This window comes from Zalophus californianus, chromosome 8 (assembly GCF_009762305.2).
Source record: "Zalophus californianus isolate mZalCal1 chromosome 8, mZalCal1.pri.v2, whole genome shotgun sequence".
NCBI classification, from domain to species: Eukaryota; Metazoa; Chordata; class Mammalia; order Carnivora; family Otariidae; genus Zalophus; species Zalophus californianus.
In genome coordinates, this window is record NC_045602.1 from 89,296,170 (window position 1) to 89,322,459 (window position 26,290).

General features: G+C 46.8%; 1 protein-coding gene across 7 annotated transcripts in view; it reads left to right on the plus strand.

Annotated features, from left to right (window-relative positions):
- NINL (ninein like) overlaps window positions 1–26,290 on the plus strand; it is a 170,654-nt gene that overhangs the window by 133,835 nt on the left and 10,529 nt on the right. For 4 of the 7 annotated variants that reach the window (XM_027621880.2, XM_027621881.2, XM_027621883.2 and 1 more), the window contains 7 exons: window positions 1,757–1,866; window positions 2,863–3,191; window positions 5,240–6,364; window positions 12,657–12,761; window positions 13,710–13,779; window positions 24,971–25,129; window positions 25,862–25,975. In XM_027621880.2, the coding sequence (XP_027477681.1) occupies window positions 1,757–1,866; window positions 2,863–3,191; window positions 5,240–6,364; window positions 12,657–12,761; window positions 13,710–13,779; window positions 24,971–25,129; window positions 25,862–25,975 (2,012 nt within the window). The remainder of the gene's footprint in view (window positions 1–1,756; window positions 1,867–2,862; window positions 3,192–5,239; window positions 6,365–12,656; window positions 12,762–13,709; window positions 13,780–24,970; window positions 25,130–25,861; window positions 25,976–26,290) is intronic. The other 3 variants (XM_027621884.2, XM_027621885.2, XM_027621882.2) reach the window with 2 other exon arrangements.

Genomic DNA, 26,290 nt, shown 5'->3' on the forward strand with positions numbered 1-26,290 from the left:
TCAGCACGGAGTCTGCATGAGATTCTTTCCGTCTTCCTCCACCCCTCCCCCTGCACATGGTCTCTCTACCTCTCTGTCTTTCTCTTTCCCTCTTTCTTAAATAAAATATATAAGATCTTGAAAAAAAGAATAAAGTTTGTACCTAAGAGAGCCGACATGGGAACCAAGTGGGGCTTTCTGTCCACTGGGTCTAGCTTCCTCAGTCCCTTAAGGGGATACCGTCACAGCATCTTCTTTAGTGGAGTCTGATGACTTCCAAGGCCTGCTGTCCTGACTGTCCTCAGCTGGGAGGTGTTGGGGTACAGCCAGCACACTGGACAACATCACATCCCCAGATTAGTGTTACACATGGCCAGGTGGGCAGCCTGGCCACAGGGAAGGGGGAGAGGATTGCTACCTCCCTTTGTCCCTGGAGGAGTGTGGGATGCACAGAACATGGGACCCTTGTCAAGAGCTACCAACCATAACCCAGGGATCAGCGCAGAGCTAGGGACCCATACCTTGGGTGGCCCTTGTCCAGAAGACCTTGGACTGTGGCACCAGAAGGCAGCCTCAGCCTCTGTGTCCGCACTAGGGCCCGTTCTCTTCCCCTTTGCACCCCCACTGCCCTCCATCTGAACACAGAAGTCCCGTCTGCCCCTTCAAAGGAGGAGGGCTCTGCTGCCACAGGAGAGTTTTGGTAGAAGGGCTGTGAGGTCCTGGCGGCTGTGCCCTCAGTGCTTCCAGCTGGAGCCACTCCTACCAGCTGCCTGTGCACCTGGGCCTACTTGGCCAGAACTAGGTGGCAGCTCAGGTTTACAGGACAGGGGCTACTTGCTTTCCTGAGGTGCTTATCCTGACTTCTGTCAGCCCCATTGCCCTCACTCTGTCGTTTTTTTTTTTCATGGCAAATCGTTAAGGCATGTATCATCTCCCTTCACTTCCCCAGCCCCAGACCAGCACAAAACCTGAGCAGTGGCCAAAACTCACATTCTGAGTCAGCCCTTTGGCATGTTAGTAGCACCAGAAATGCCTGGTGCCCTGGGGGGTACTTGCGGTTCCACAGGCTCCTCGCAAAATGAGCTGCAGGGATGTCTGACATGGTCAGTGAGGAGAATCCTCTGGAACAAGGGGTCACTCATATACTCTTTCCTGTGATCTGTTAGAACTTTGGCTCTATGAGTATTTACTGTGTTTAACATATTTGTTGAAAACCCATGTTATTATCATGTAATAGTAGCATAAAGTCTCTAAGAAAAGGGCATAGCTAGAATAAAAAGCTTGAAAAAATAAGGCTCATAGTGTCTCGTCGTAAAGCACTGACTGTCTGCCACAGGTCACACTCGTTGCTCGGTCTTCCCAGTTCCTCTATGTGCTTGGCATCATCGGGGAACAGAATTTAGGGGGCAGTAAACGTACCATGTACAGCATCTTTTAGGGAATCCAAGGTCCTGACAGATCTTGCAGGGAGCCTCCTGGTTATATCTTTGGGTAATGTGTGTTCTGGCAAAGGCTCGGAATGCTGATTTCTGAAGAGCTCCTACCTTGAGAGCTAAGCATAGTAGATTGCTTGTGGAAACCCACGAGGGTTGGCTGTCTCTGCCAGCACAGCATTCCTCTTGCAGAAAAGGCCCATGGAGGGTTGTGCGTGGTCAGGGGCATGGTGGCAAATGACTGGGCTGAATACTCAGTGCCGGCCAAATGTTGGATTGGAGGGCTGGGAACGGCCTATGGCATCCTCGGCAGGACAGAAACAGGAATGTCTCCTTGTTTGCAGGCATCATCTCATTTGTTGGTGATTCCATTCCAGTGAGTTTAGAAACAGAGATAATGATGGAGCAGGTGAAGGAACACTGCCAAGACCTCAAGATCCAGCTGGAGACCAAGGTCAGGGGGAGTGAGGGCGGCCACAGGGATACAGAGAAGCTTCCTGCTGTGCGCTGGAAAGCCTTGCTCGGCTGTGCACGTTTGCACATGCACACGTGTGTCCTAGATCCTGCGCCCCTTAGGAAGCCCTCTTAGGGGAACAGGAGATTGTGGGGAAATGTAAAGAAAATGAACATTTTGCCTCACACCTTCTTTGGAAGGAGGCAGGAGATAAAGAATGACCAGTAAAGGGAGGGAACGGGGTTATATGTATCCAAGTGTCATAGGGGTCGTTGCACTGAGGCCAGACCTTGCTGCCCACTCTGCCATCAGGGAATCAGAGCTCCCATCTGTGTTCTAAGCTGATGCGACCCTGGGGTTGTCCTTTGTGGGGTACTCCGTGGCCTTGTGACCAGGACCCTGGCTGAGTCTGTCTTTCTAGATGAACTTGTCTTCTTCTCTGTTAGCAGATCGTGGTGGGGTTTTGTTAAGAGACATGTCCACGACTTGTTTCCATGATTTGTTATCAGGTGTAAGAGTAGCAGCAGGGTGGGAGTGCCTGTCCTATGCTTGTGCCTCTGGGCTCCCTGGGATGCATTAGCTGGAAACTCCTGCAGTAGCCGTGCCCTGGGGGCTGGAGGATGTTCAGAGCCACCCCTGGTCTCATGAAGGCTCCCCAGTTCTCTCAGTTGTCCCACTGTCTGCCCTCCGGGTGGCCTGGCCAAGCGCCTGGCCCAGTGTGATCCCAGTCTCCATTCCCCACCTGCTGGACCTGCCTCCTGGGGCCCTTGTGAAGGTTATGGAAGACAAGGGAAGCCCAAGGCCACACTGTGCCGTGGGAGAGACTCCACTGTCCTTAGTGCCGCTCTTTCTGGTTCACAGGACTGTGCACTGCTTTGGGTCTGGGCCACCATTCTTTGGGTGTCATGCCTAGAAGTCTGGTATTTCTGTGTTGTGTTGCCCGGTAAGTCATTTTCAGGACCTCCTGATGGACACTGCTCACATTTCTCTTTTCAGGTAAATTCCTACGAGAGGGAAATGGAGCTGATGAGGAGAGACTTCACGAAGGAGAGGGAGCAGATGCAGCAGGCCTTCAGGCTTGAGGTCCACGTGCTGGAGTGCCGGAGGGCCGACCTGGAGGTGCTGCTCGGGAAGTCTCAGGAGCTCATCCGAGGCCTACAGGACCAGCTCCAGTGGGCGGCCTGTGGCCCTCCGCCGGAGAGGGCGGGGTTGGGGCAGTGCTGCATGCAGGCGCTGTCTGGCCCTGCCGGGCGGCTGGCCCAAAAGCAGGACCCACTGGAGCAGGGGCAGCACCAGTGGCATCGGAACGAGCTGCAGCGAGTCAGGTCAGGCACTGCGTCCTTTCAGGGTCTTACGGTTAGGGGTTCTTGCCAAGAACCCGGATTTGAAACTGCATCAGGAAACTGCTCAGAATCATAGCACCTGCTAACGGGGTGCTTTTTCTCAGGGCAGGTAGGTGAGCATTGAAAGAACAGGTCAGGGACACCTGGGTGGCTCAGTCAGTTAAGTGTTAGACTCTTGGTTTTGGCTCAGGTCATGATATCAGGGACACGGGATCGAGCCCCAGATCAGACTTCATGCTCAGTGCCATCTGCTTGAGATTCTCTGTCTTCCTCTCTCTTTTCCCCTCCTCATGCTCACAGTGCACTCCCCCCCAAAATAATAAATAAATAAAATATTTTTTCAAAAAAAGAAAGAACAGGTCATCGGGTAAGGATTGTCCCTTCGTATTAAAAATATCTGTTAACTAGAGCTTAAGAGTTAAAATTCCTTGTAGAATTTTGCCTCACACTTGCAAAGGTCAGTATGTTCTTCCTTTAATATCTCATTCTAATTTTCTAGCACATGAGCAGATGGATGGAAGGTCTAAAACCCCTAAAACAATGGGAAAAACAAAAAATTTGGGTTGGTGAGATTCTTGGAAAGGCCAAAAGGTGTGAGCAAAGGAGAGGAAAGGTTTATTTGGAAAACTGGGATATGGCATTTTGTGTCGAACAGTGTCATAGTGACATGAGAAATACCCATGTGTTCATTCCTTGTCAAGTGGGTCTGACTTGGTAGAGTGAAATGACCAGTTATCTTAGCCGTGGCGCTGGTCAATCAGCCCCTCCGTGTCTTGTGGGGAGTCTTGGACCCATCCAGTTCAGGAGGGGATGACTACACCCAGCATATGTTGACCCAGGGCTGAGCGGATAGCTCACAGTGGAGTAGCCCACTGCACCGTGCTCCTCACAGAGGGCTTATGTAGGGCTCGGTGGGGTTTGGTGTTGGAGCTGAGTGCATGTGGCCTCGTTCACCCCCTGATTGCAGGATGTTGACAGCCTTTATGTAGAGACCATGCCCTCCAACCTGGGTGGGGTGTGCTCTCCCCTTTGGCTCAGTGATTGGAGTTAGCCCAAGTACGTAGGATGTGCTATGAAAGAACCAGACTGCCCCCCCAAGTCTGTGGGTGCTCCTTCCTCCCTGTACTCCATATGACGCCAGTGGAAGGGCCCTGGGCCCTTGGGGGCTGACGGGAATTGTCACTCTCCTACAGGATGATAAAGGTCATTTTTAAGTCATGTGCTTCCTCTGAGCTTTAAGTTATTTTCTCTTAAACCCCAGAGCTATGCAATAAGGGACTTGACCCAAGTCCCTCTAGACCCTACTGGCAGCAGATGGGCCGGTGCAGGGTAGCCCCTTCCACCAGCCTGTGCCATCCATCTGGAGGACCTGCTTCCTGTTCACAGTCCTTCCTCAGGCTGGACCTAGAGCCACATCCGGCCACATGTCCTGTTCTCAGGCTGGCACCAGCCACAAAGAGCATGTCCTTAGTGCCCTCACCTCAGCTGGGACTCCATTCTCCCAGGGCTGTGAAGGCCTGGTGCCCAGCAACTTACCAAATTTTCAAGGGTAGCTTTTAACTGTAGGTGAGAGCCACACATCTCATGAAAGTTTTAGACCAGCACTGTCCTTAGTACTTCCTGTGATGGGGGACACATCCTGTGTCTTCTTTGTCCATGATGGCAGCCTCCGGCCACACGTGGCTGCTGAGCCCTGGACATGTGGCCCATATGACTCAGATACTAAATTTTTATCCGGTTTACTTATAATCAACTTACACTTAACAGTCATATGTGTGAATGGTTTCGTGTCAGCTTCTGTATGTAGAACCCATCCCTACTGAGGGCAGATCTTCTGATAGACCCTCTACGGAGGGTCGCAGGGCATGGATGGAACGCTGGGGTGCATGAGGGTGAGGGGACAGAGCAGGCCAGGAAGAGGAGGTCTGTGGTCAGGACAAGAGGAGCCCGTGGGGAGGCCTTTCCAACCTGGGGGTAGGACTGGGCCTGAGCTGTGCCCATAGTGCCTGTGACATGCTCTGTTTCTGTAGGAAAGAGGCTGAAGTTGCTCTGAACTACGAGCTCTCAAGGATGGAAGCCCAGCAGGCTGCCCATTGTAAGCACTTTGCGCTGCAGCCTCAGCAGGAGAAGGAAGAGGTGCTCCAGAGAGCCCTGCTGCAAGTCCACGAGGTGACAGAGCAGCATGACCAGGAGAAGGAGCGGAGGGCGGGCAGGGGGGAGGAGCCCCACCCACGCTGGGAAAGTCAGCAGCGGAAGCTGCAGGAGCTGGTAGGCAAGGAACAGGCAGAGTTTTGCAGGTTCTCTGCCCTGGAGGAGGAGAAGCTGGAGCTCACCTGTAGGAAACAAGTAGGAAGGCCTGTATGGGCAACAGACATGCTGTGGGCCTGCTGGAGGGATAGGCCAGCTGTGGCAGGTCGTGAGCAGGAGGGTGCAGGCAGGAGGGAGCAGCCACTGGCCTGGCTGGAACCTGGCGATGGACGTGGCCATGGGCAAACCAGGTGCAGGCATGTGGATGCCCGGCAGAGCCCAGCCCTAGCCCCTGCTCTGGCCCGCAGAGGGCCCTTGGAGAGCCTTGGCCTCAGAGAGGATGGTCGGCATGTGCTCGTTGCTGAAGAGGTGGCTTCTGCTCCCCCCGAGAGGCGGGCACAAGTGCACCCATGTGGGGTGGACAGGAGAGCGGTTCTGGAGGAGCCAGTGCCTCTTGCCAGCAGCTCAGCTGGTGTGACCCAGACTGAAGCCCAGGAGCAGCTCTGGGGAACAGAAGGAGATGCCTTACCAGCCCAGCCCCCACCAGTGGGCAGAGGAGAGACTGAGAGGCAGCTGGCCGTTCTGGAGCAAGCTGGGCACCTGAGTGAGGGGCTGGCCCCCACAGGCAGCCAGGGGCAGGCCATGGAGGAGCAGGGCCAGCATGGGGAGAGCACCCTGGAGCAGGAGCTGCAGCAAAGCAGGGACAAGGCCAAGGAGGGCACCTCGCTCTCCCAACCCCACCTCACTGGCCCCCAAGTGGCCGGGCAGGAGCAGCTTGAGGCCCTGCAGGAGGAAGAGGCCAACACAGCCCTGGAAAGAGAGAAGGATGACATGAAAACCAAACTTCTGCAGCTGGAAGATGTCGTTCGGGCTCTTGAGAAAGACGCAGATTCAAGAGAGAACAACAGGTTTGGTTTCTACCCATTCTTAGAATGTCAGGCTATATACCCTCTAACCTCTCACCTCTGGCTCCACTGCATGGGCCTCGTCACAGCTGCTGATGGGGGTTATGTAACCCTCATGCCTGTGCAGTGGTCATAAGCCGGGCCCCGACCCTGGGGCATCCCACAGGCCACACACGCCCAGTGAGTGGGTGAGGGCAGAGCTGGGCCATTCTGGGCAGTTCAGCTGGCCTTGGTGTCCCTTGCTCCTGTCCTTAGGAAGTTCTAGCTGGTCTCACAAGGACAAAGACAGACTGTGCTTGGAACCCTGCTTCAGTTCTGGGTCGCCTGAGCCCTCTTCCTGCTGACTTTGAGCAGGACCCACTACTTTGCCCTGCCAGCATGTGTGCCAGGCACTGTCCTTGAACTGCAAGTTCCTGAGCTTTCTGAGTGGAGCAACAGAGGAGGCTGTCCAGCCCAGACACCTGGGAGGCTGGGGGTGGGGCATGAGTGCCCAGGGGGGTTCAAGATGGTGCTGCAGTTGATGCCTTCAGGGGAAGCCTCAAGCTGGGGAGATGGCCTGGAGATGTTGGTATGTGGGCCAAGTTCAGAGAGCCCTACAGTCCCCCTCAGGCATCAGCTCCTGCTAGCTGGGTGACCACGGGCAGTTAGCTTCATTGAGAAAAAAGATTATGTGGGATTGACATGAAACCAAAAGGAAGAAATGTCAAGGCACCACCCAGCTTAAGAAAAAATATTAGCATAGCTAGAAGCCTCCTAGGCACCAGACCTCCTCACCTCCTAGAGGTGCCATTACTTGATGTCCCTGCCTCTTATGTGGGTGTCTCTAAACCAGAGCACCTTATTTATAGTGGCCTGACTTCTAGATTTTGTCACCCATGAAGTGCAGAGGGTGCCGTGCCCCCAAAGGGCATGGAGCATGAAATGAATGTAGAACACTTACTATCCTGGATGCTCCAATAGCAAGTCTCTGACACACAGAGGATGGTCTTGGGCCCTGCGGACACACCGTGGGTACCTGTTCTGCACACAAGTCTGTGGCAGGCCCCAGGCACACACATGGAGGGGCCTTAGGCGCAGAAGCAGCCCCGCACCTTGAGTCTCACTCCCTTCCTGTTGACCCCACAGCTAAAGTCACAGTTGTAGTCTCAGGAGGGTCTTCACTCCTTGACAGTGATTACGGGGCATCTTCTATGTGGGGGTCCAGCTAGGGATAGCAGCAGGGTGCAAGACAGGTTTACGGCTTTCAGCCTCTGGGGGAGGTGCCGTGCTTCCTGCGTGTCTCAGTGTCAGGAAGAAACTCGCTGCCCTGTTTCAAATATGAGGAAACTTAAAGGCCATGCTGCTGAGACCATGTACATTTTCTAGGGACATGTGCACAAATGGTGAAAGCCTAAGGGAGTATATAGAAATGACCAGCCCAAATTCGAGCCGGTAGTTTTCTGGGAGGTGAGGTGTTCAGATCTGGGAAGGCGGAGGAGGACCTGGGGCAGGAGCAGGCTTTGCCCAGGTTAGAGGGCTTTGGGGAATAAGGAGATGGCTGTGCAGAGGGGAATGTGGATAGGAACCAGCTCTTGTGGGCATGGGGAGGGTGTTTGAGGGGCAGGCTGCTGGGGCCCTGAGCCGGGCAACTGTGGAAACATGCTCTTGGTTAGCCAGGGAAACCGAGAAGGGTGGATTGCAGGGGTTGTGGGGTGGGTGTGTAGGAAGAGGTGGGTGGAGGGCAGGGGGAGGTGGCTACTGCAGATGTCCAGGTAAGAAGTGACAGTTGCTGGGGACCAGAGTGATAGCATCAGAGGTGCAGGGAGTCAACTGGCAGAGGAGTGTCGAGGCCAAGTTGATGGGTTACAGGAGGATGGGATTTTCACAGGGAGATTGGAAATGGGTCACAGAGCACTCAGAGGACTCCCCATAAATGCCACTGACCAAGAAGTGGGGAGGGCAGGATTCAGTTACACTTGAGGAGCCTGTGGTGTGTCCTGAGGAGTGAGGTAGGTGGAGGGTTGAGGAAGGAGCCCTCAGAGGAAGGGGAAACCAAGGAGTTGTGTCTTTAGGGGAAGAATCCTGCAAGGAGAGAGGAACACTTGTCTCCAGAGCTCTTGAGAGGCCAATTCATACAAGACCTGCAGCCTGAAGGAGTCTACTGGGCTCAGCAACATGCAGGTGCCCCCTGAGCCCACTGGCATCCCTCACTCCCCAAGCTGGGCGCCCAGCCCCTGCTCTCTGAGGGCAGGTCTATCCCCAGCACCAGCCAGTGGACCCCTGGCCACAACTCCCTTGTGGTCACTTGTAAGAAAACACATGGGACCACCTTCCAAACCCACACCAACCATAGGCCCCTTGGCTGGGCAGAGCTCAGACCTGCAGGACCTTAAAAGCCATGGTGAAGATTTGGGTCTTTATCAAGGAGAAAGCAAAGTGCAGAGTGACATGACCAGATTTGGATTGTGAAAGAATCTCTGCCAGTAGCTTAGAGAACAGAAGTGGCCTGAATGCCCACGTAACCGAATTCATCCACGGTCACCTCTTCTGTTGCTCTTTTACTCTATACACAATTCCACACCCACCCTTTTTAAATTCTTTCTGAATCATTGGAGATAATTGCAGACATTATGACATTTTACTGCTAAATATTTCAACATGTTATTTTGTAAGAACAAGGACGTTCTCCTGCATATCCACAGTATTGTTATCACATGTGGGAAATTTAATTCGAATGCACTGCTATTTTTAATTTGCACTCCACTTCCAGATTTTGCCAATTGTTTCAGTATGTTTTTTCTAGATTGTTCACCTACCCCAGATCTAATCAAGGATCATAGTGTGCATTTAGTTATTATCTCTTTAATATCCTTTAAGAGTATACCAGTCTTTTTAAATTAGTTTTTCTGTCAATGGATATTGACTTTTTTAAAATCATGGCAAAGTATACATAATGTAAAATCGACCATTTTAACCACATAATTTAGTGACATTAAACATGCACAATGTGTAAACCATCACCACTTTCTACTTCCAAAACTTTCTCATCATTCCAAGCAGAAACTCTGTATCTATTAAACAGTAATCATTGCTAGTATTTTGTGAGGATTTTAGCATCAATTTTGGGCGAGGATATTGGTCTATAGTTTTCCTGTAAGAATTTGAGAAGGATTAGCATTTTCTTCTTTAAATGTTTGGTAGGGGGCACCTGGGGGGCTCAGTCGGTTGAGAGCCTGACTCTTGGTTTTGGCTCAGATTATGACCTCAGGGTCCTGGGATAGAACACCAAGTCTGGCTCCATGCTCAGTGGGGAATCTGCTTGAGGATTCTCTCTCTCCCTTTGCCCCTCCCCCTATTTGCGAGCATGCTGTCTCTCAAATAAATCTTTAAAAACAAAAAAGATTCAACCATTACATTGGATAGTCTACTCTGTCTAGTTGTTCCTCTGTATTTGTTATTAGTCTCCTATTGCTGCTGTAACTAATTACCACTATTACTAAGTTAGTGGCTTAAAACAACACAATTTATGATTTTACAGTTTTGGAGCTTAGAAGTCTGAAATAGTTATGACTGGACTAAAATTAAGATGCTGGCAAGGTTGCTTTCCTTTTTGGTGGCTCTGGAAGAGAATCGCTGTTCTGTTTTCCAGCCTCTGTGGACTGCTTGCATTCCTTGTTTCTGGCCCCCTTCCATCTTTAAAGCTGGTAATGACTGGTCAGGTCCACCTGACATCACATCACTCTGACACCCACTCCCCTCCCTCCCTTTTCCACATTTCAGGACGCTGTGATTACATTGGGCACACCTGGATGATCCAGGACCTCTAGCTGTAGTTCATTCATACAGCTCATTGCTGTGGATTGTTCTGTTGTGTGAATATAACACAGTTTACTCATTCACTTGTGGATGGGCATTTGAATAGTGTTTAGTTTTGGTCATCACAAATAGTACTGCTAAGAAAGTTCTTATCCATGTCTTTTGGAGCATTTACATTGGGGTGTACCTAAGAATGGAATTGTCAGGTTAGAGGGCGTAGATGTGTTTTTCTTTCTACTCATCCTGCTTAGAAAAACATTGTACCCATTGAATTTGTGTCTTATGAAAACTTCTCAGCCATTATTTTTAAAACATTGCTTCTCCTCTCACTCTACAATTAGATGTATGATGTTAGATATTTTCACTTTTCCTCCATTTCTTCCCTTCCATCTCTTTTATCTTCTTTTCTCTCGTTGCATTCTGGGTACTTTTTTTCCTATCTCTGTGTTCCAGATCAGTAATTCTTCCTTCAGCTCTGTTTAAATCTGCCATTTAACTCATTCAGGTTTTATTTTGACATTGCCTCCCCCCCCCATTTCCAAAAGCCCTGTTTTGTCCTGTTTGGTCTGATCATTTTTGATAGTTTCTTGTTTCTTGTTTATTTTTTATTATGTAAACATTTTACAATTTTATCCTTAGTTTGTGTCTGACAATTCCAATATCTGAGGTTCCTATGGGATCCAGTCTGCTGTTTTGCTTCTGCTGCTGCTGGGAGGTGGCTTTTTTCCATGTATGTTGTGGTGATTGTGACTGTGAGCTCGTGTTTACATGCTGTTCATCTCTGGGAATCTCTGGAACTGTAATAGAGGATGCTTTCTGAAGAAAGGGCGGATACTGCTTTTGCTGAGACTTGGGAGCTGCTAATCTGGGACCACTTGAACTTCCTTCTAGGGCACTGGCTTAATGTAGGCGTGCCCGGTGTGGTTTTTCCACGCTGCTGATGGCAGTGCTGCCAGGGTAACCCTTTATTTGTGTGGCTCACTGCTCACAGCCGGGGTTTCAGCATCTAGACTTTTGTTTTATTAGGGGGCCCTTGGAGGTTTCCCTTACCTTCTGTGAGGACAGTCACCCGTTGTATGGTCAGTCTCACACAGCTCTAGTTGCTTGGTGTGGTGAGGGGGATGGGGTGGGACAGCCATCAGCTTCTCTGAGGCCCAGGAAGCTGAAGTGGAAACTGCCCCAACACACGTAGTGCCACTGAGTCAGTTTGTTTTCCATCCTGGAGCCAGAGTGGCGGTTCCCAAACACACACCTCATTTGTTTCTCTCCTCTGCTTGAAACCGTTTGCTGCTTTAAAAATTCCAATGACTTCCCTTTCTTTATTTTTGTCTTTAGTTCCTCATGAGATAAAATGAAGTTATATTTATGTGTATGAAGGACACACTTATGCTTGGTATTATAAGCCTATTACATTAAATAAACATAACAAGACCATGTGGCTTTGAGTATTTTTAGATTGAAAAAATTAGAAGCTAATGCCAGTAGGGACTTATTGGTGGTGGGGGGGAACAAATGTCAGACCAATGTCTATTAAGAATAAATTTCTGGGGTGGGGGTACCTGGGTGGCTCAGTTCATTAAGTGTCTGACTTCAGCTCAGTCCTGGGATCAAGCCCCATGTCGGGCTCCCTGCTCAGTGGGGAGTCTGCTTCTCCCTCTCCCTCTGCCCCTCCCCTTGCTCATATGCGCTCTCTCTCAAATAAATAAAAATCTAAAAAAAAAAAAGAATAAATTTCTTGGGCAGCAAATATGGGTTTTAAGCTGCATTTGTGATCTTTACTGGTAAATTGCTTATCTGTCATATGTCAGTGGTGTTACCCAAGTGGAGATCTCTAAGGTATCAGAAAGCAAAGGTGGCTCCAAGCAGACTTGGTTCATGTAGTAGCTACTCATGCTTGCTTTTTCCCATTGAAGGATCCACCTTGCATCAGGTCTCTCTCTGTACAAGGGATGTGGGTATCTCCCCAGTTTTCTCCTCCCTAGTGGTGACCTGAAGAGTGTACAATGCAGGTAGCTCTCACTAAAGAGGAAAATGTTTTGGTCTTCTGATTCCTCATGTTCCTTAGCTCCATGCTAGAGTTCTCTGGTAGGGGATGAATATCCTTTGCAGTAACCTGAGGACCCCCAGCCAGCATTGTGCATTGATACCAGCCACGAGCACACTCATTTAAGTTAGTGGTTGTGAGATGTGGTAACAGGTCAGCTGTGAACATGAAGTAAACAGAACCGAGGTGCTGAATACTCTTAATGAGTTGATTGTGTGATTGATGGTTTTAGAAGCTAAGAATGCTTTTATTTTCTGTGGCTTGTTGCTTGGGAGACGCAAACCATAGCATGTCAGCAGTGCATAAAGGAAAAGGAACCGTGCGCTCTGTTCCATCCAGGGATGATGCAGGGTCCACCATGACTTCCACCTGCAAGACCATACTCATGTGAACTACATATGGTGGCCAGCTCCTAGAGTCCCCACTCTTACTGGTTGTTTTCAATTTTTCATGCAGAATCGAGTTGGATAGGCTTTCTGAAGAAAACACATTGTTGAAAAATGAGCTGGGAAGGATTCAGCAAGAGCTTGAAGCTGCAGAAAGGACAAATGATGCCCAGAGGTAAGGGCCCTGGGCTCCATGGTTCTGCCTGGACTCCAGTCTACAACACGCTTTGCTCTCTGTACAATGAGCTTTGAAGGTATTGCTGTGGAAAGTGGGGAGTGTTCAAGCGCCTGGGTGGCTCAGCCAGTTGAGTGTCTGCCTTGGTGTGGAAGGGGAGTGACTTTCTACTTTCACTACCATAGTCTTATACAAGGACAGTTTGACCTTTTTTTTTTTTTTAACTATGAAGTTAAAGATTATTAAAATATGGCATCCAGAACAGGTGGTCAACAAGTGATTGCTATTATATTACAGCATTTCTGAAATCTAAAAGTTTTTTCCCCTCTAGAAACCATTGTTTCCCTGGATGCCTGGGTGGCTCAGTCGGTTAAGTGTCTGCCTTCAGCTCAGGTCATGGTCCCTGGATCCCGGGATCGATCCTGCATCAGGCTCCCTGCTCAGCGGGGAGTCTGCTTCTTCCTCTCCCTCTGTCCCCACCCACCCCCCTACCCTGCTAGTGCTTGTGCTCTTGCTCTGTCTCAAATATATAAATAACATCTTAAAAAAAAAAAAGAAACGATTGTTTCCCTCATTTGCTGTCAGGAAATTTTACATTTTACAAGAGACACCAGCAGATACGAGGCTGTTTTCGTTCTATTTATGCCGCTGGGTGTGAACGGTCACGTGTTTTGCTAACGAGATGTTACTGTGTGCGACTGAGAAATTCCCTGGAGGTTCTTACAGCACTGGCAGTGTTCCTCTGGTTCCCAGGGTTGGGGTCCCAGCTGGGTGGGCAGCAGCAGTGGTGGAGAATAGTGGCAGAGTGGTGGCTCTGGGGTCCCAGGAGCAGGCGTGAGAGTCTCTTCTGTGGCTGCACACCCCGAGCCACCACTGTTACGGGGGCAGTGACAGGGAAAAAAAGAAACTGACTGGTCAGTGATACTGTACATTTTGCTTCTTCAACAGGAAGGAAATCGAGGTTTTAAAGAGAGACAGGGAAAAGGCCTGCTCTGAAGTGGAAGAGCTCAACAAACAGGTCAGGTATCAATACCTGCATGATGCTGACACCACTCTCCTTTTCTCATTATTTTGAAATAATTTCACACTTACAAAAAGGAAAGACAGAACTCTTTTCTGAAAGATCTGAGAGTGAGTTGCCAACCCATCCGCCCCTTCCCCGGCTCAAAGTTGGGATGTTAACATGGGTGCAAAAGTGCCATCTGAGCCCCCACCCCACTGAGCTTTGCCAGCTGTCCCCTGGCTCCCTTGGTTACGCCTTGGTTTTTAGGACCTGGTCTCTTTTGAAGATTACAAGCAGTTATTTTGTAGGAAGCCCTCCATTTGGTTTGTATGATGTTCCCTTTAGATTATGCCTCTTTAGCATGATTTGTCCCATTCCTTGTGATGTCAGCTTTGATTACTGGTTAGGCGGTGTTGGCTGGGCTTCTCTGCAGTGAGGTTACTTTTCCCTTTGTAATTGGTGAGTATTGTATGGGTAGATACTTTGACATTATGTAAACACCCTGTTCCCCATCAAACTCTCATCCCCTTATTTTAGCATCCTTTGTTTCTTGCTATGATGGTAGCCAGTTGGTAATTAATCTTATTGGTATTCTAGTATAAGGAAGAGCTTTCTTTTCTGTTCACTTATTTATTCATTCCATCATCATATTATTATCCTAGGATCCTGTTTAATTCAGTGGGTTATAATACATTACCATCAGTATTTATTTTCGTGTTCAAATTGTCCCAGAGTTGGCTAATGAAAGTCCCTTCACAGTGGTTTCTGGGTCCTCCAGACAGATCCTGATCATTTTTTGAGCAGTTCCTTACTTTCTGGTACCCCCGGATATTCCATGTTCATCTAATACTTCCCCTGCCTCAGCCTGTAATCAGCTACTTCCCACAAGGAGCCCCCAGTCACCTTTACTGTGGAATGGTGTTTGGAGACTAAGACCTGGGCACCAAGAGTGCCCACCGCTCCTGGGGTGTCACTACTTCCAGACACAATTAATGGATAGAGCTAAGGAGTGTGTATGTTCTTATATACATACACACTCACATGCATATGGTTGCATGAGTATTATATATATATATCTACTGAAAATCATGAATTCAAACCCCATATATGCAATTCCCACTTAATGATGATCCTAGTTTCTCCCTTTCCATATTTGTAACTCCTATCTCCCGCAGTGAGAAGCCTGCTTTCTGTCTTCAGAAGATCTACTTACTGTTGATTAATTTCCCCTTACCCCACACATAAACACCCTTCCCACTCTGTTTCTGCACTAACCCCACACTGGTCCTCTTTTTGCCCCCATACATAGATGCCTTTCATACTTGGTCTCCTTTACTGGCTTTTGGATGAATATTTATTTATTTATTTATTTATTTATTCATGTGAGAGAGAGAGAGGTTGAGAGAGAGAGACAGAGAGAGAGACAGAGAGAGAGCACACGAGCTTGCGGGGAGAGGCAGGGGGAGAAGCATACTCCCCGCCAAGCAGGGAGCCTGATGTGGGACTCAGTCCCAGGACCCTGGGATCATGACCTGAGGCGAAGGCGGAGCTTAACTGACTGAACCACCCAGATGCCCTTTGGATGCATTATTAAGGAGGAAGCACACAAGCTGCGGTGTATCATTCTTGGGTTTTTTAATTCTTTTTTAATTGATACTGTTAGTGATAATTGCTGACTCATGTAGTTGTAAGAAATATAGAGAAATTCTTAAAACACTTTGACCAGTTTCCCCCAATGGTAACATTTTTTTTAAAGTTTTTATTTAAATTTTACTTACTTAACATCCAATGTAATATTAGTTTCAGGTGCACATATAGTAATTCAACACTTCCATACATCACTCAGTGCTCATCATGACAAGGGCGCTCCTTAATTCCCATCACCTATTTTATCCATTCTCCCACCCACCTCCCCTCTGGTGGCCATCAATTTGTTCTCTGTAGTTGAGAGTCAGCATCTAGGTTTGCCTCTATCTTTTTTTCCCACTGCTCATTTGTTTTGTTTCTGAAATTCCACATATGAGTGAAATCATATGGTATGGTCTTTCTCTATTTCGCTTAGCATTGTTCACTGTAGCTCCATCCATGTCATTGCAAATGGCAAGGTTTCATTCTTTTTTATGACCAAGTAATATTCCATTGTGTGTATGTGTATCTCACATCTTCTTTATCCATTAATCAGGGGATGTACACTTGAGCTATTTCCATAATGTAGCTATTGTAGATAATGCTGCTATAAACATCAGGGTATATGTATGCCTTTGAATTAGTATTTTTGTATTCTGTGGGTAAATACCTAGTAGTATGAGTGCTAGATTATAGGGTAGTTCTGTTTTTAACTTTCTGAGAAACTGCCGTACTGTTTTCAACAGTGGCCCCGCAGTTTGCCTTCCCACCAACAGCGATGAGGGTTTCTCTTTCTCTGCATCCTCGCCAACACCTATTGTTTCTTGTGTTGTTGATTTTAGCCATTCTGACAGGCATGAGGTGATATCTCGTAGTTTTGATTTGTATTTGATGTATTTGATGATGAGTGAACTTTCCGTGTGTCTGTTGGCCCCATATGGATGTCTTTTTTAGAAAGATGTCTATTCATGTGGTCCACCCATTTTAAATTGGATTAGTTGGTTTTTTGGGTATTGAGTTTTATAAGTTCTTTATATATTTTGGATACTAACCTTTTATCAGATATGTGATTTGCAAATATCTTCTCCCGTTCCGTAGGCGGCCTTTTAGTTTTGTTGATTGTTTCCTTTGCTGTGCAGAAGCTTTTTATTTTGATGAGTCCCAGTAGTTTATTTTTGCTTTTGTTTCCCTTGCCTCAGGAGACATATCTAGAAAGAAGTTGCTATGGCCAGTGTCAGAGACATTACTGCCTATGCTGTCTTCTAGGATTTTTATGGTTTTCAGGTCTCACATTTAGGTCTTTAATCCATTTTGAGTATAATTTTGTGTGTGGTGGAAGAAAGTGGTCCAGTTTCATTCTTTTTACATGTTGCTGTCCAGTTTTCCCAATACCATTTCTTGAAGAGACTTTTTCTCATTGGATATTCTTTCTTGCTTTGTTGAAGATTAATTGACCATACAGTGTAGGTTTATTTCTGGGTTTTCTCTTCTGTTCCATTGATCTATGTGTCTGTTTTTGTGCCAGTACCATACTTTTTTGATTACTAAAGCCTTGTCATATAACTTGTAGTCTTGCATTGTGATGTCTCCACCTTTTCTTTTTTAAGGTTGCTTTGGCTAGTCAAGGTCTTTTGTGGTTCCATACAAATTTAAGGATTGCGTGTTCTAGTCCTATGAAAAATGCTGTTGTATTTTGATAGAGATGGCATTAAATGTGTAGACTGTTTTGGGTAGTATGGACATTTTAACAATATTTGTTCTTCTGATCCATGAACATGGAATGTCTTTCCATTTCTTTGTGTCATCTTCAATTTTTTTCATCAGTATTTTATAGTTTTCAGAGTACAGGTCTTTCACTATGTTGGTTAGGTTTATTCCTAGGTATCTTATTGTTTTTGGTATAATTATAAATGGGATTGATTCCTTAAGGTCTCTTTCTCCTCCTTCATAATTGATGTATCTAAATGCAACAGATTTCTGTATGTTGATTTTGTATCCTGCAACTTTCCTGAATTCATTTATCAGTTCTAGCAGTTTTTTGGTGGAGTCTTTCAGGTTTTCTATATACAATATCATGTCATCTGTAAACAGGGAAAGTTTTACCTCTTCCTTGCCAATTTAGATGCTTTTTATTTCTTTTTCCTGTGTGATTGCTATGGCCAGGACTGCCAGTACTGTGTTGAATAACAGTGGTGAGAGTGGATATCCCTGTCTTGTTCCTGACCTGAGAAAAACTGAGAGCTTTTCCCTCATTGAGGATGATGCTAACTTTGGCTTTTTCATCTATGGCCTTTATTATGTTTCCTCTAAACCTACTTTGTTGAGGGTTTTTAATCATGAATGGATGTTGTACTTTGTCAAATGCTTTTTCTGCATCTATTGAAATGATCATATGGTTCTTATACTTTCTTTTATTAATGTGATGTGTTACATTGATTTGCAAATTTTGAACAACCTTGCAACCCAGGAATAAATCCCATTTGATTGTGATGAATTATTTTTGCTATTGTTGGATTCAGTTTGCTAGTATTTTGTTGAGGATTTTTGCATCTGTGTTCATCAGAGAAACAGGCCTGTAGTTCTCTTTTTTGGTGGTGTCTTTATCTGGTTTTGCTATCAGGGTAATATGGGCCTCATAGAATGAATTTGGAAGTTTTCTTTCCTTTTTTACTTTTTGGAATAGTTTGAGAAGAATGGGTATTACTCTAATTTATATTTTTGGTGGAATTTTCCTATGAAGCCATCTGGTCCTGGACTTCTGTTTGTTAGGAGATTTTTGATTACTAATTTAACTTATTTGCTGATTATCAGTCTGTTCAAATTTTCTGTTTCTTCCTCTTTCAGTTTTGGTAGTTTATATGTTTCTAAGAATTTATCCATTTTTTCTGAGCTGTCCAGTTTGTTGGCATAGAGTTTTTCATAGTATTCTCTTATATTGTTTGTATTTCTGTGGTGTTGGTTGTTATTTCTCCTCTCTCATTTGTGATTTTATTTATTTGGGTCTTTTCTCTTCTTTTGATAAGCCTACCAGGAGTTTATCAATTTTTTAATTTTTCAAAGAACCAGCTCCTGGTTTCATTGGTCTGTTCTACTGTTTTTTTTGTTTGTTTGTTTAGTTTCCATATCATTTATTTTTGTTCTAATCTTTATTAGTTCCTTCCTTCTACTGGTTTTGGATTTTGTTTGTCCTTTTTCTAGCTCCTTTAGGTATGAGGTTAGGGGTCTTTGAGATTTGTCTTGTTTCCTGAGGTAAGCCTGTATTGCTATAAACTTCCCTCTTAGGACTGCTATTGCTGTATCCCAAGGGTTTTAGATCCCCCAGTGGTAACATTTCATAAAACTATAGTGTAATATCTGTATTAGCTCACTAGGGCTGCCATAACAAAATGCCACAGATTGAGTGGCTTACACAACAGAAATTTATTTCCTTGTAATTCTTGAGGTTAGAGGTCCAAGGTCAAGGGTCAGCAAGTTAATTTCATGAAGCCTCTCTGGCAGATGGCCATCTTCTCCTGTGTCCTCACATGGCCTTCCCTCTTACATGTCTGTGTTCTAATTTCTTTTTAATAGGACACTATCATATTAGGTTAGGGCCCACTTGTAGGACCTCATTTTATGTTAATCACCTATTTAAAGACTCTTTCTCTAAATACAGTCACATTCTGAGGTATTGGGAGTTTGAACGTCAACATATGACTTTTGGGTGGACAGAAATCAGCCTATAACAAATATAACCAAGCTATTAATGTTGATACAATCCATGGATCTTACTTAGATTTCCCCAGTTTTACTTGTGTACTCATTTGTGTATGTGTGTGCATGTGTGTATGTGTGTGTGTATGTGCATGTGTGTGTGCATCTACATGTAGGTCTGTGTGTATGTGTGTATATGTGTCTGTGTGTGTGATATATGTGTATTGAGTTCTATACAATTTCATAGCTGTGTGGATTCATGCATCCACCACCACAGTCAAGATACTGAGCAGTTCTGGGGCGCCTGAGTGGCTCAGTCAGGTAAGCATCTGCCTTCGGCTCAGGTCATGATCCTGGGGTCCTGGGATCAAGCTCCACGTCAGGCTCCCTGCTCAGTGGGGAGTCTGCTTTCACTCTCCTTCTGCCCCTACTTGTGCTCTCTCTCTCTCTCTCTCTCTCTAATAAATAAATAAATAAAATCTTAGGGGCGCCTGGGTGGCTTAGTCCGTTAAGTGGCTGCCTTTGGCTCAGGTCATGATCCCAGGGTCCTGGGATCGAGTCCCGCATCGGGCTCCCTGCTCAGCGGACAGCCTGCTTCTCCCTCTCCCTCTGCCTACTGCTCACCCTGCTTGTGCTCTCTCTCTCTCTGTGTGAAATAAATAAATAAAAAAAATCTTAAAAATAAATAAATAAAATCTTAAAAAAAAGAGAGAGATACTAAATAGTTCCAACTCCTAAGGATCCTTCATGCTGTTCTTTTACAACCACACTTACACCCCTCTTGCCTACCCACCCCAGCCCCTGACCCCTGACATCCACTCATCTGTCCTTAATTTCTAAAACTGTCATTTCAAAATGTTATATTAAAAAATTCATAGGGAGTGCTTTGGGATTGACTTTTCTCACACATCATACTTGCCTGGAGATTCATCTAAGCATTGCCTGAACAGTAGTTAGCTTCTTTTTATTACTGAATGTTGTTCTGGGTGATAATGTCCCACAGTTTGTTTTAACACTCACCTTTTAAAGGACGGCTGGGCTGATTCCAGTTTTGGCCTGTCACAAATAAAGCTGCTCTGAACATTCCTATGCAGGTTTTTTTGTTTTTGTTTTTTTGTTTTGTTTAATGAACATAAGTTTTCATTTCACCAGGATAAATGCCCAAGGGTGCAAATACTGAGTTGTATGGTAGTTACATGTTTAGTTTTGTAAGACTGCCTGACTGGTATCCAGAGTGGCTGTAATAGTTTACATTCCCACCAGCGATCTATGCTTGATCCAGTTTCCTCACATCCTGGCCAGCATTTGGTGTTGTCACTCATACTTTAGCCACTCTGATCCGTGGTGTGTGCTAAGACAGAAAGGCTGGAGGGGCTGGGGTTGGTTAAGCTCCGGTATAGTTATTTCTCTTGAGGGCAGGAGGGGAACAGAAAGCTCTGAGTGTCCTTCAGAATGGCTTCAGCTGCCGTAACAAAGTGCAGTAAGCTGAGAGACTTCACAGAAATTTATTGTCTTGTAGTTCTGGAGGCCAGAGTTCAGGATGAGGGACTGGCTGCCTTGGTTCCTGGTGAGAGCCCTCTTCCTGACTTGCAGACAGCTGCCTTCTTAACTAGGTCCTCACACGGCCTTTCCTCCACAGGGCCACACAGAGGGAGAGATAGTGCTCTACTTCTTCTTAAAAGATCATAGTCCTGTCAGATTAGCACCCTACCCATATAAACTCATTTTACCTTAATTACCTCCTGAAAGCCTTATCTCCAAATACAGTCACATTGGGGGTTGAGGGCTTCAGCATAGGAATCTGGAGGGGACACAGTTCAGTTCATAGCAATTACTTTACCCCCACTTGCTGGAAGCTTGAGGGGATTTTCTCTGATGTTAAGGGCAGGAACCTGGTATGTCTCAGGAAAATTGGGGGCTCCTCTGAGACCATGTTAACTCTCAAGCCAGCCAGACACAGCCTCCAGTGTTCATCCTTATGGTGCCCATTTCCCTTCCAGTTTCAGGCTCCAACCTCTGCTCCTGGTAAACTCTGAATCCTTAGCCTGTCTCTCCAGTTTTCAGGGTGTTGGTTTGCCCTTTGACCACAATTCTGTAAGGTTTCAAAGAGGAGTTGTTGATTTCAGTTTACCCAGCCTTTTTCTTATTGGGGAGATGGAGCTTTTTACATGTCAGTCCAGAGACCAGAGATGGAGCTTTTTACATGTCAGTCCAGTATTATTTTTTTTTAAAGATTTTTTATTTATTTATTTGAGAGAGAGAATGAGATAGAGAGAGAGCATGAGAGGGGAGAGGGTCAGAGGGAGAAGCAGACTCCCCGCTGAGCAGGGAGCCCGATGCGGGACTCGATCCCGGGACTCCAGGATCATGACCTGAGCTGAAGGCAGTCGCTTAACCAACTGAGCCACCCAGGTGCCCTAGTATTATTTTTTTAATTTGGGTTTCTGTATGTTCACTGTTAGGACACAGAAATAAAATGGGTTTTCAACTGCCAGTCCCCCCACCTTGCTGAACTCACTCATTAGTTCTCGGGGCAGGGGAGAGGAGGAGTTGCCACGCGTGGCTTCTCAAACCTGTGCCGTTCCTGAGGTCAGTCCCACAGCTCTTCTCTCCCAGTGCCGCCTCTGCCCACATGTGGCCACTGAGTGGCTCTGCCGTGGGAACTGCCTCAGACCACTGGTGAGAAGGTGGCTTGTCTGGGCTCCCAGCTCTGGGTGTTTGTGTCCATGGTGAGTGTGTGGTGGCCTTGCTTAGGCCTTCTCCATCAGGAGAGCAATTGCTGGGTTGATTTAGGATGAGAAGTTCAGACTGCATTTGCCTGCAGACCAACTTCCTGTGAAACGACCCATCTAGGGCTTTCCTGGGCCTCCCGTCCCCTTTCGGGCTTATTTCTAGGACACGCTTGTAAATGGATTCTAGGTATCCATTTATTTTCTTTCCCTCCGCTTTTTAGTATAAAAAGCTTTAAACACACAGAAAAGTTGACATAATGTGCACTGATCAGCCCCATACTACAATCTTAATTTGATAGTATTGTTAACAATACCATGAAGTACCGTAAGTACTTTAGTTTTTGTTTATACCGGTCTTTGTATCTCTGTGTACTGTGTGTATATGTGTGTGTGTTTTCAAGCCATTTGAAAGTAAGTGACAGATACTGTGAGACTCTGCTTCTAAATAGTTCACAGGCAACTTCTGCCTAACCACAGTCCTACTGTAACACCTGAGAAACCTAATCGTAATCATCTAACACTATCCAATATTCCGACCATATTTACATTTCTCTAATTATTCAAAAATGTCTTCTATGGTAAATTTTTTGGAACTAGGATTCATTTGAGGGTGATGCATTGAACTGTCAATGCTATTCTTGTGGCAGAAAAAAGCTCCTTGATGACACTCGCAGAACCGTGGGTCAGGGCTTCAGACAGGGCACGGGACAGATGCCCCCCCCCCCCGCCTCTGCTTCCATCATGGGGGCTGGGAAGACTGGACAGCTGGGGTGACCCAGAGGCCAGGGCTGGAATCACATGTGGCTCCTCTCTGTGGGGCTCGGCTCCTTTAGGGAGTGTCACAAGGGGGCACCAGGAGGACCACAGGGCAGGCACAAGGCTTCTGACCTCAGGAGCATATCATCCTCACCCAGACCCCCACAAGGCACAGGGACGGACACAGGCTCCTCTGGGTGGGGAGTGTCCACTGCAGAAGGGGATGTGGGGCAGGAGAGGCCGTTGAGGCCATGTATGGAAAATATGGTCAGCCTGCCTCGATGTGTTTAGTCTTTTTAACCTGGAACACCTGATTCACCCCCACAAGGCTGTCTCTTTGAAGAGACTTGTAGGCTGTCCCACATTCTGAATCTGATAGTGTCGTTCAGTCTGCTTCTCTGTTCCTTATACTTCCTATAAATTGGAAACTAGGCCTAAAGGCCTGATCAGATTCACAGTAAGCCCATGTAGCACAGACATCCATTTGTTTTAAAATGTGACCAGGAGATGACTGCTAGCATCTTGTTGTCTTCTGCAATAAAACCCAGATGAGTGTAAGTTAGAATTAAGGAGGTGATGGACACAGACATGGGGAGGCAGAGGGTGCCCCATGCTCCCAGGAGGGTGCCCTGTGGGGCACACACGTGAGCCTTGTCACAGGGAGCATTCCAGCAAGCCCCGAGTGAGGAAGTGTTAAAGGGGAGAGGCACGGAGGGACTGTATCCGTCAAAATTTTCGGTATCACACAAGACAAAGCCCACAGAAATACCCCAAATTCAGGGAGGCTAAAACAGCCTGCCTGGTAAAGGCACTGCCTGAGGGGAGGAAGGGGCATAATGGGCCAGTTGACAAAACTGGGATGCAGGTGGTGTGATTCATGTCCTGAAGCCAGACCTGCATGACAGTATGTGAAAACACATGTACCTCTTTAGGAAACACCTAGTGCAGGGCCTCGTGTGTGTGTGTGTGTGTGTGTGTGTGTGTGTGTTGTGTGTACATGCATGCATGCATGTACCTGCAGAAAGCATCCGCCACAAAGCACACGGGGGATGCTGCCAGCCGGTGAGCCTGGGTGAAGGGTGCATAGGTGTTCTCTGTTGTAGCCTTGCCTGTGTTGTAGAGGTTTGAAATTATTTCCAAAGAAAGACTAAATATTAAAGGTAAACAGAAGAAAATTAACTGAATGAAGATTCCATTTCTGGCTGTTCATAAAATCAAGGCTGTCCTCCAGAGAACAAGATGAGTGTGTATCAATAGTGAAAAACAATTTTAATTTTCACAGTGAAATTTAATAAACAGAAGAGAGTTCCATACCAGACATAATGCCCATGAGCTTATGATGCTTGGAAAACACCTCTTTACCCTCAGTTCTGAGATTTTAAGGACAGGACGAGGGGGCAATCTCTTTACAGAGGAGAAGGAGCAGTGATCACAAGAAAAACATGTGGACTCACTAAGCATGAATAATCCAAATTGAAACAACTTCAGGGTTCCATCATCTGCTTCTCAAGTCCTCAGAAACGTAGTAACACAGCGGTGGTTAGCGCCGCCCCGGGGGAGTGGCGTGCGTGCATGGAGGGCTGCGCCGGGAAGCCGTTCCCGCGATGCCGCTCTGCAGACACCTGGGGCTGCCGATGCTTGGCCTCGAGAATGGACGGACGGCTGTGGGGAAAAGCAAACAAGCAGCAGTGCGGTGTCTATGAAGATATGCACGACAAAGAGTTGAACGTAACTGGCATTTGCACGGTGAGAGACGGTAGGGGCAACGTTCTCGTTGCTGTTTCAGTTCGTGGCGCCTTCGCTTGCGCCCCCCTCACCCCCGGCCGGCATCTGTTGAGCATGCGCCGCCTGCTGGCCAGCGGGTACTGAGAAAAAGCAGAATACGCAGTTTAATCACCGCCTCGCCCTGCTGAAAGCTATGTCTGTGTGTTTAATGACAGAGATCAGAGGAGACTTTGAGGAGCTTCATATACTTCAAATTTAATTGGGTATTTTCCTTCAGATTGCTTCAAGTAATAATTGGAAATAACCATGAAAGAAATGAGAACAACGTGGAAGGTTTTCAGAGCAGTGGTTTGTATGTTCCTCATGTGACCACCCCTGATGGTCCAGATGTGTCTCCTCTGTTCCAGGGAGTGGAGCGGGCTTTCTCCTCTGTGGCACTGTGGCCGTCAGGGGCCGTGTCAGCCCTGCCCTGGAGGACGCTGAGCACCTCCCCCACGAGATGCCAGTAGCCATCCCTTCCCAGCTGTGATAAGGAGCCTTGTCTCCAGACATTGCCCCATGTTCCTCAGGGAACAAAATCGTCCCTGGTCGGGAGCCACTGGAATGATCTGAATTGAGCTGCTGGTTTTAAAAAAATAACTTTGTCATCTGTATTTTAATCCATTTTGCTCCAGAGTCAGAAATGCAAGGATGAAGTGTCCCAGCTCAATCACAAGATCCTTCAGCTTGGAGAAGAGGCCTCTATCCACCAGGCCCAGAATGAGAAGAACTGCGTCACCATTCAGCTGTTAACACGGAGACTGGAGGAGGTGGGGCAGAGGGAGGGGTTGCAGGTGAGTAGAACATCAGGAACAAGGAGGTGGGGCAGAGGGAGGGGTTGCAGGTGAGTAGAACATCAGGAACAGCCTTAAAAATGCCTGGAGGCAGACTCATCCCTCAGGTAAAGAGACTTAGTAAGTACATGCCTTGGAAAATTTGTCTGACTTCAGCAGCTTTTGCAAATCCTCGATATGAGAAAACATAGCAGAAAGGAATTAAATCCTGATGCTAGGAGAGTAAATTGGTAGACCTCTCAGGAGGACATTTGGGCAAAATATACATAAAGTACCTCAAGAATGTCGGTGTGCTCTGACTATAATTTTGCTTATGGGAATTTTATCTGATCATCGTGGAAAGACTTAGCTGAAGTATTTTCATTGCTGTGGTATTTATAATAGCAAAACAATTCAAATCAGCTTGAATCATCAATAATATTGAATGAATAAGCAAATTATGGTATAGCCATTAAAAATCATGTTTCAAATAATATTTAATGTCATGGGGAAATGCTCAAGATAGAATGAGGAAAGCATAGGGTACGAAGCTGTACTTATCTTACCGCTAGAAATGCACATTTGGAGGAAGGGCTGAGATCACAGTGTCAGGTGTGGTCCTCAGCTGCTGGGATGATGGGTGATTTAAATTTCATAATCTTTGCTTTTCTGTACATTTCTGAAGTTTCTGCATTAAACATATCAATGCTGAGATATTTCTTATACTTGTGAAATTGATTTTTTTAAAAACAGAGTGAGCACATCCAAAAACTTGAACTTGAACTCGAACACAAAAATCAGGAATGTCAGAGCCTAAGACTGTCACAGTCACAGGTGAGAGAGACCCTCGAAGAAAGTCAAGACCAGGTAGGTGTGCATAATGGCCAGTGGCTGGGTTTCAGCCAGGAAGAAAGTCAACATGGTTTAGCACTGATGACAGAGCCTGGCCAGGACTGGTCTGGCCCACAGAAGTTATTAGCCTGGCCTGAGGTTACATAGCTGGTTGGTCGCTTACAGTCCAGGACTGAAGTCGAGCCTTGTCCAGGATTGGTTGAGCCATCTGTGGGCCGAGCTGTGTTTCGGTTTATGCACAAGGGAAGGAGGCTGGTAAGCAGTGCTTTTGGGTGTGGCATCTGCAAAACAGAAGAGCAAAGGAGAGTGACAGGTGGCTTCTGAGATAGG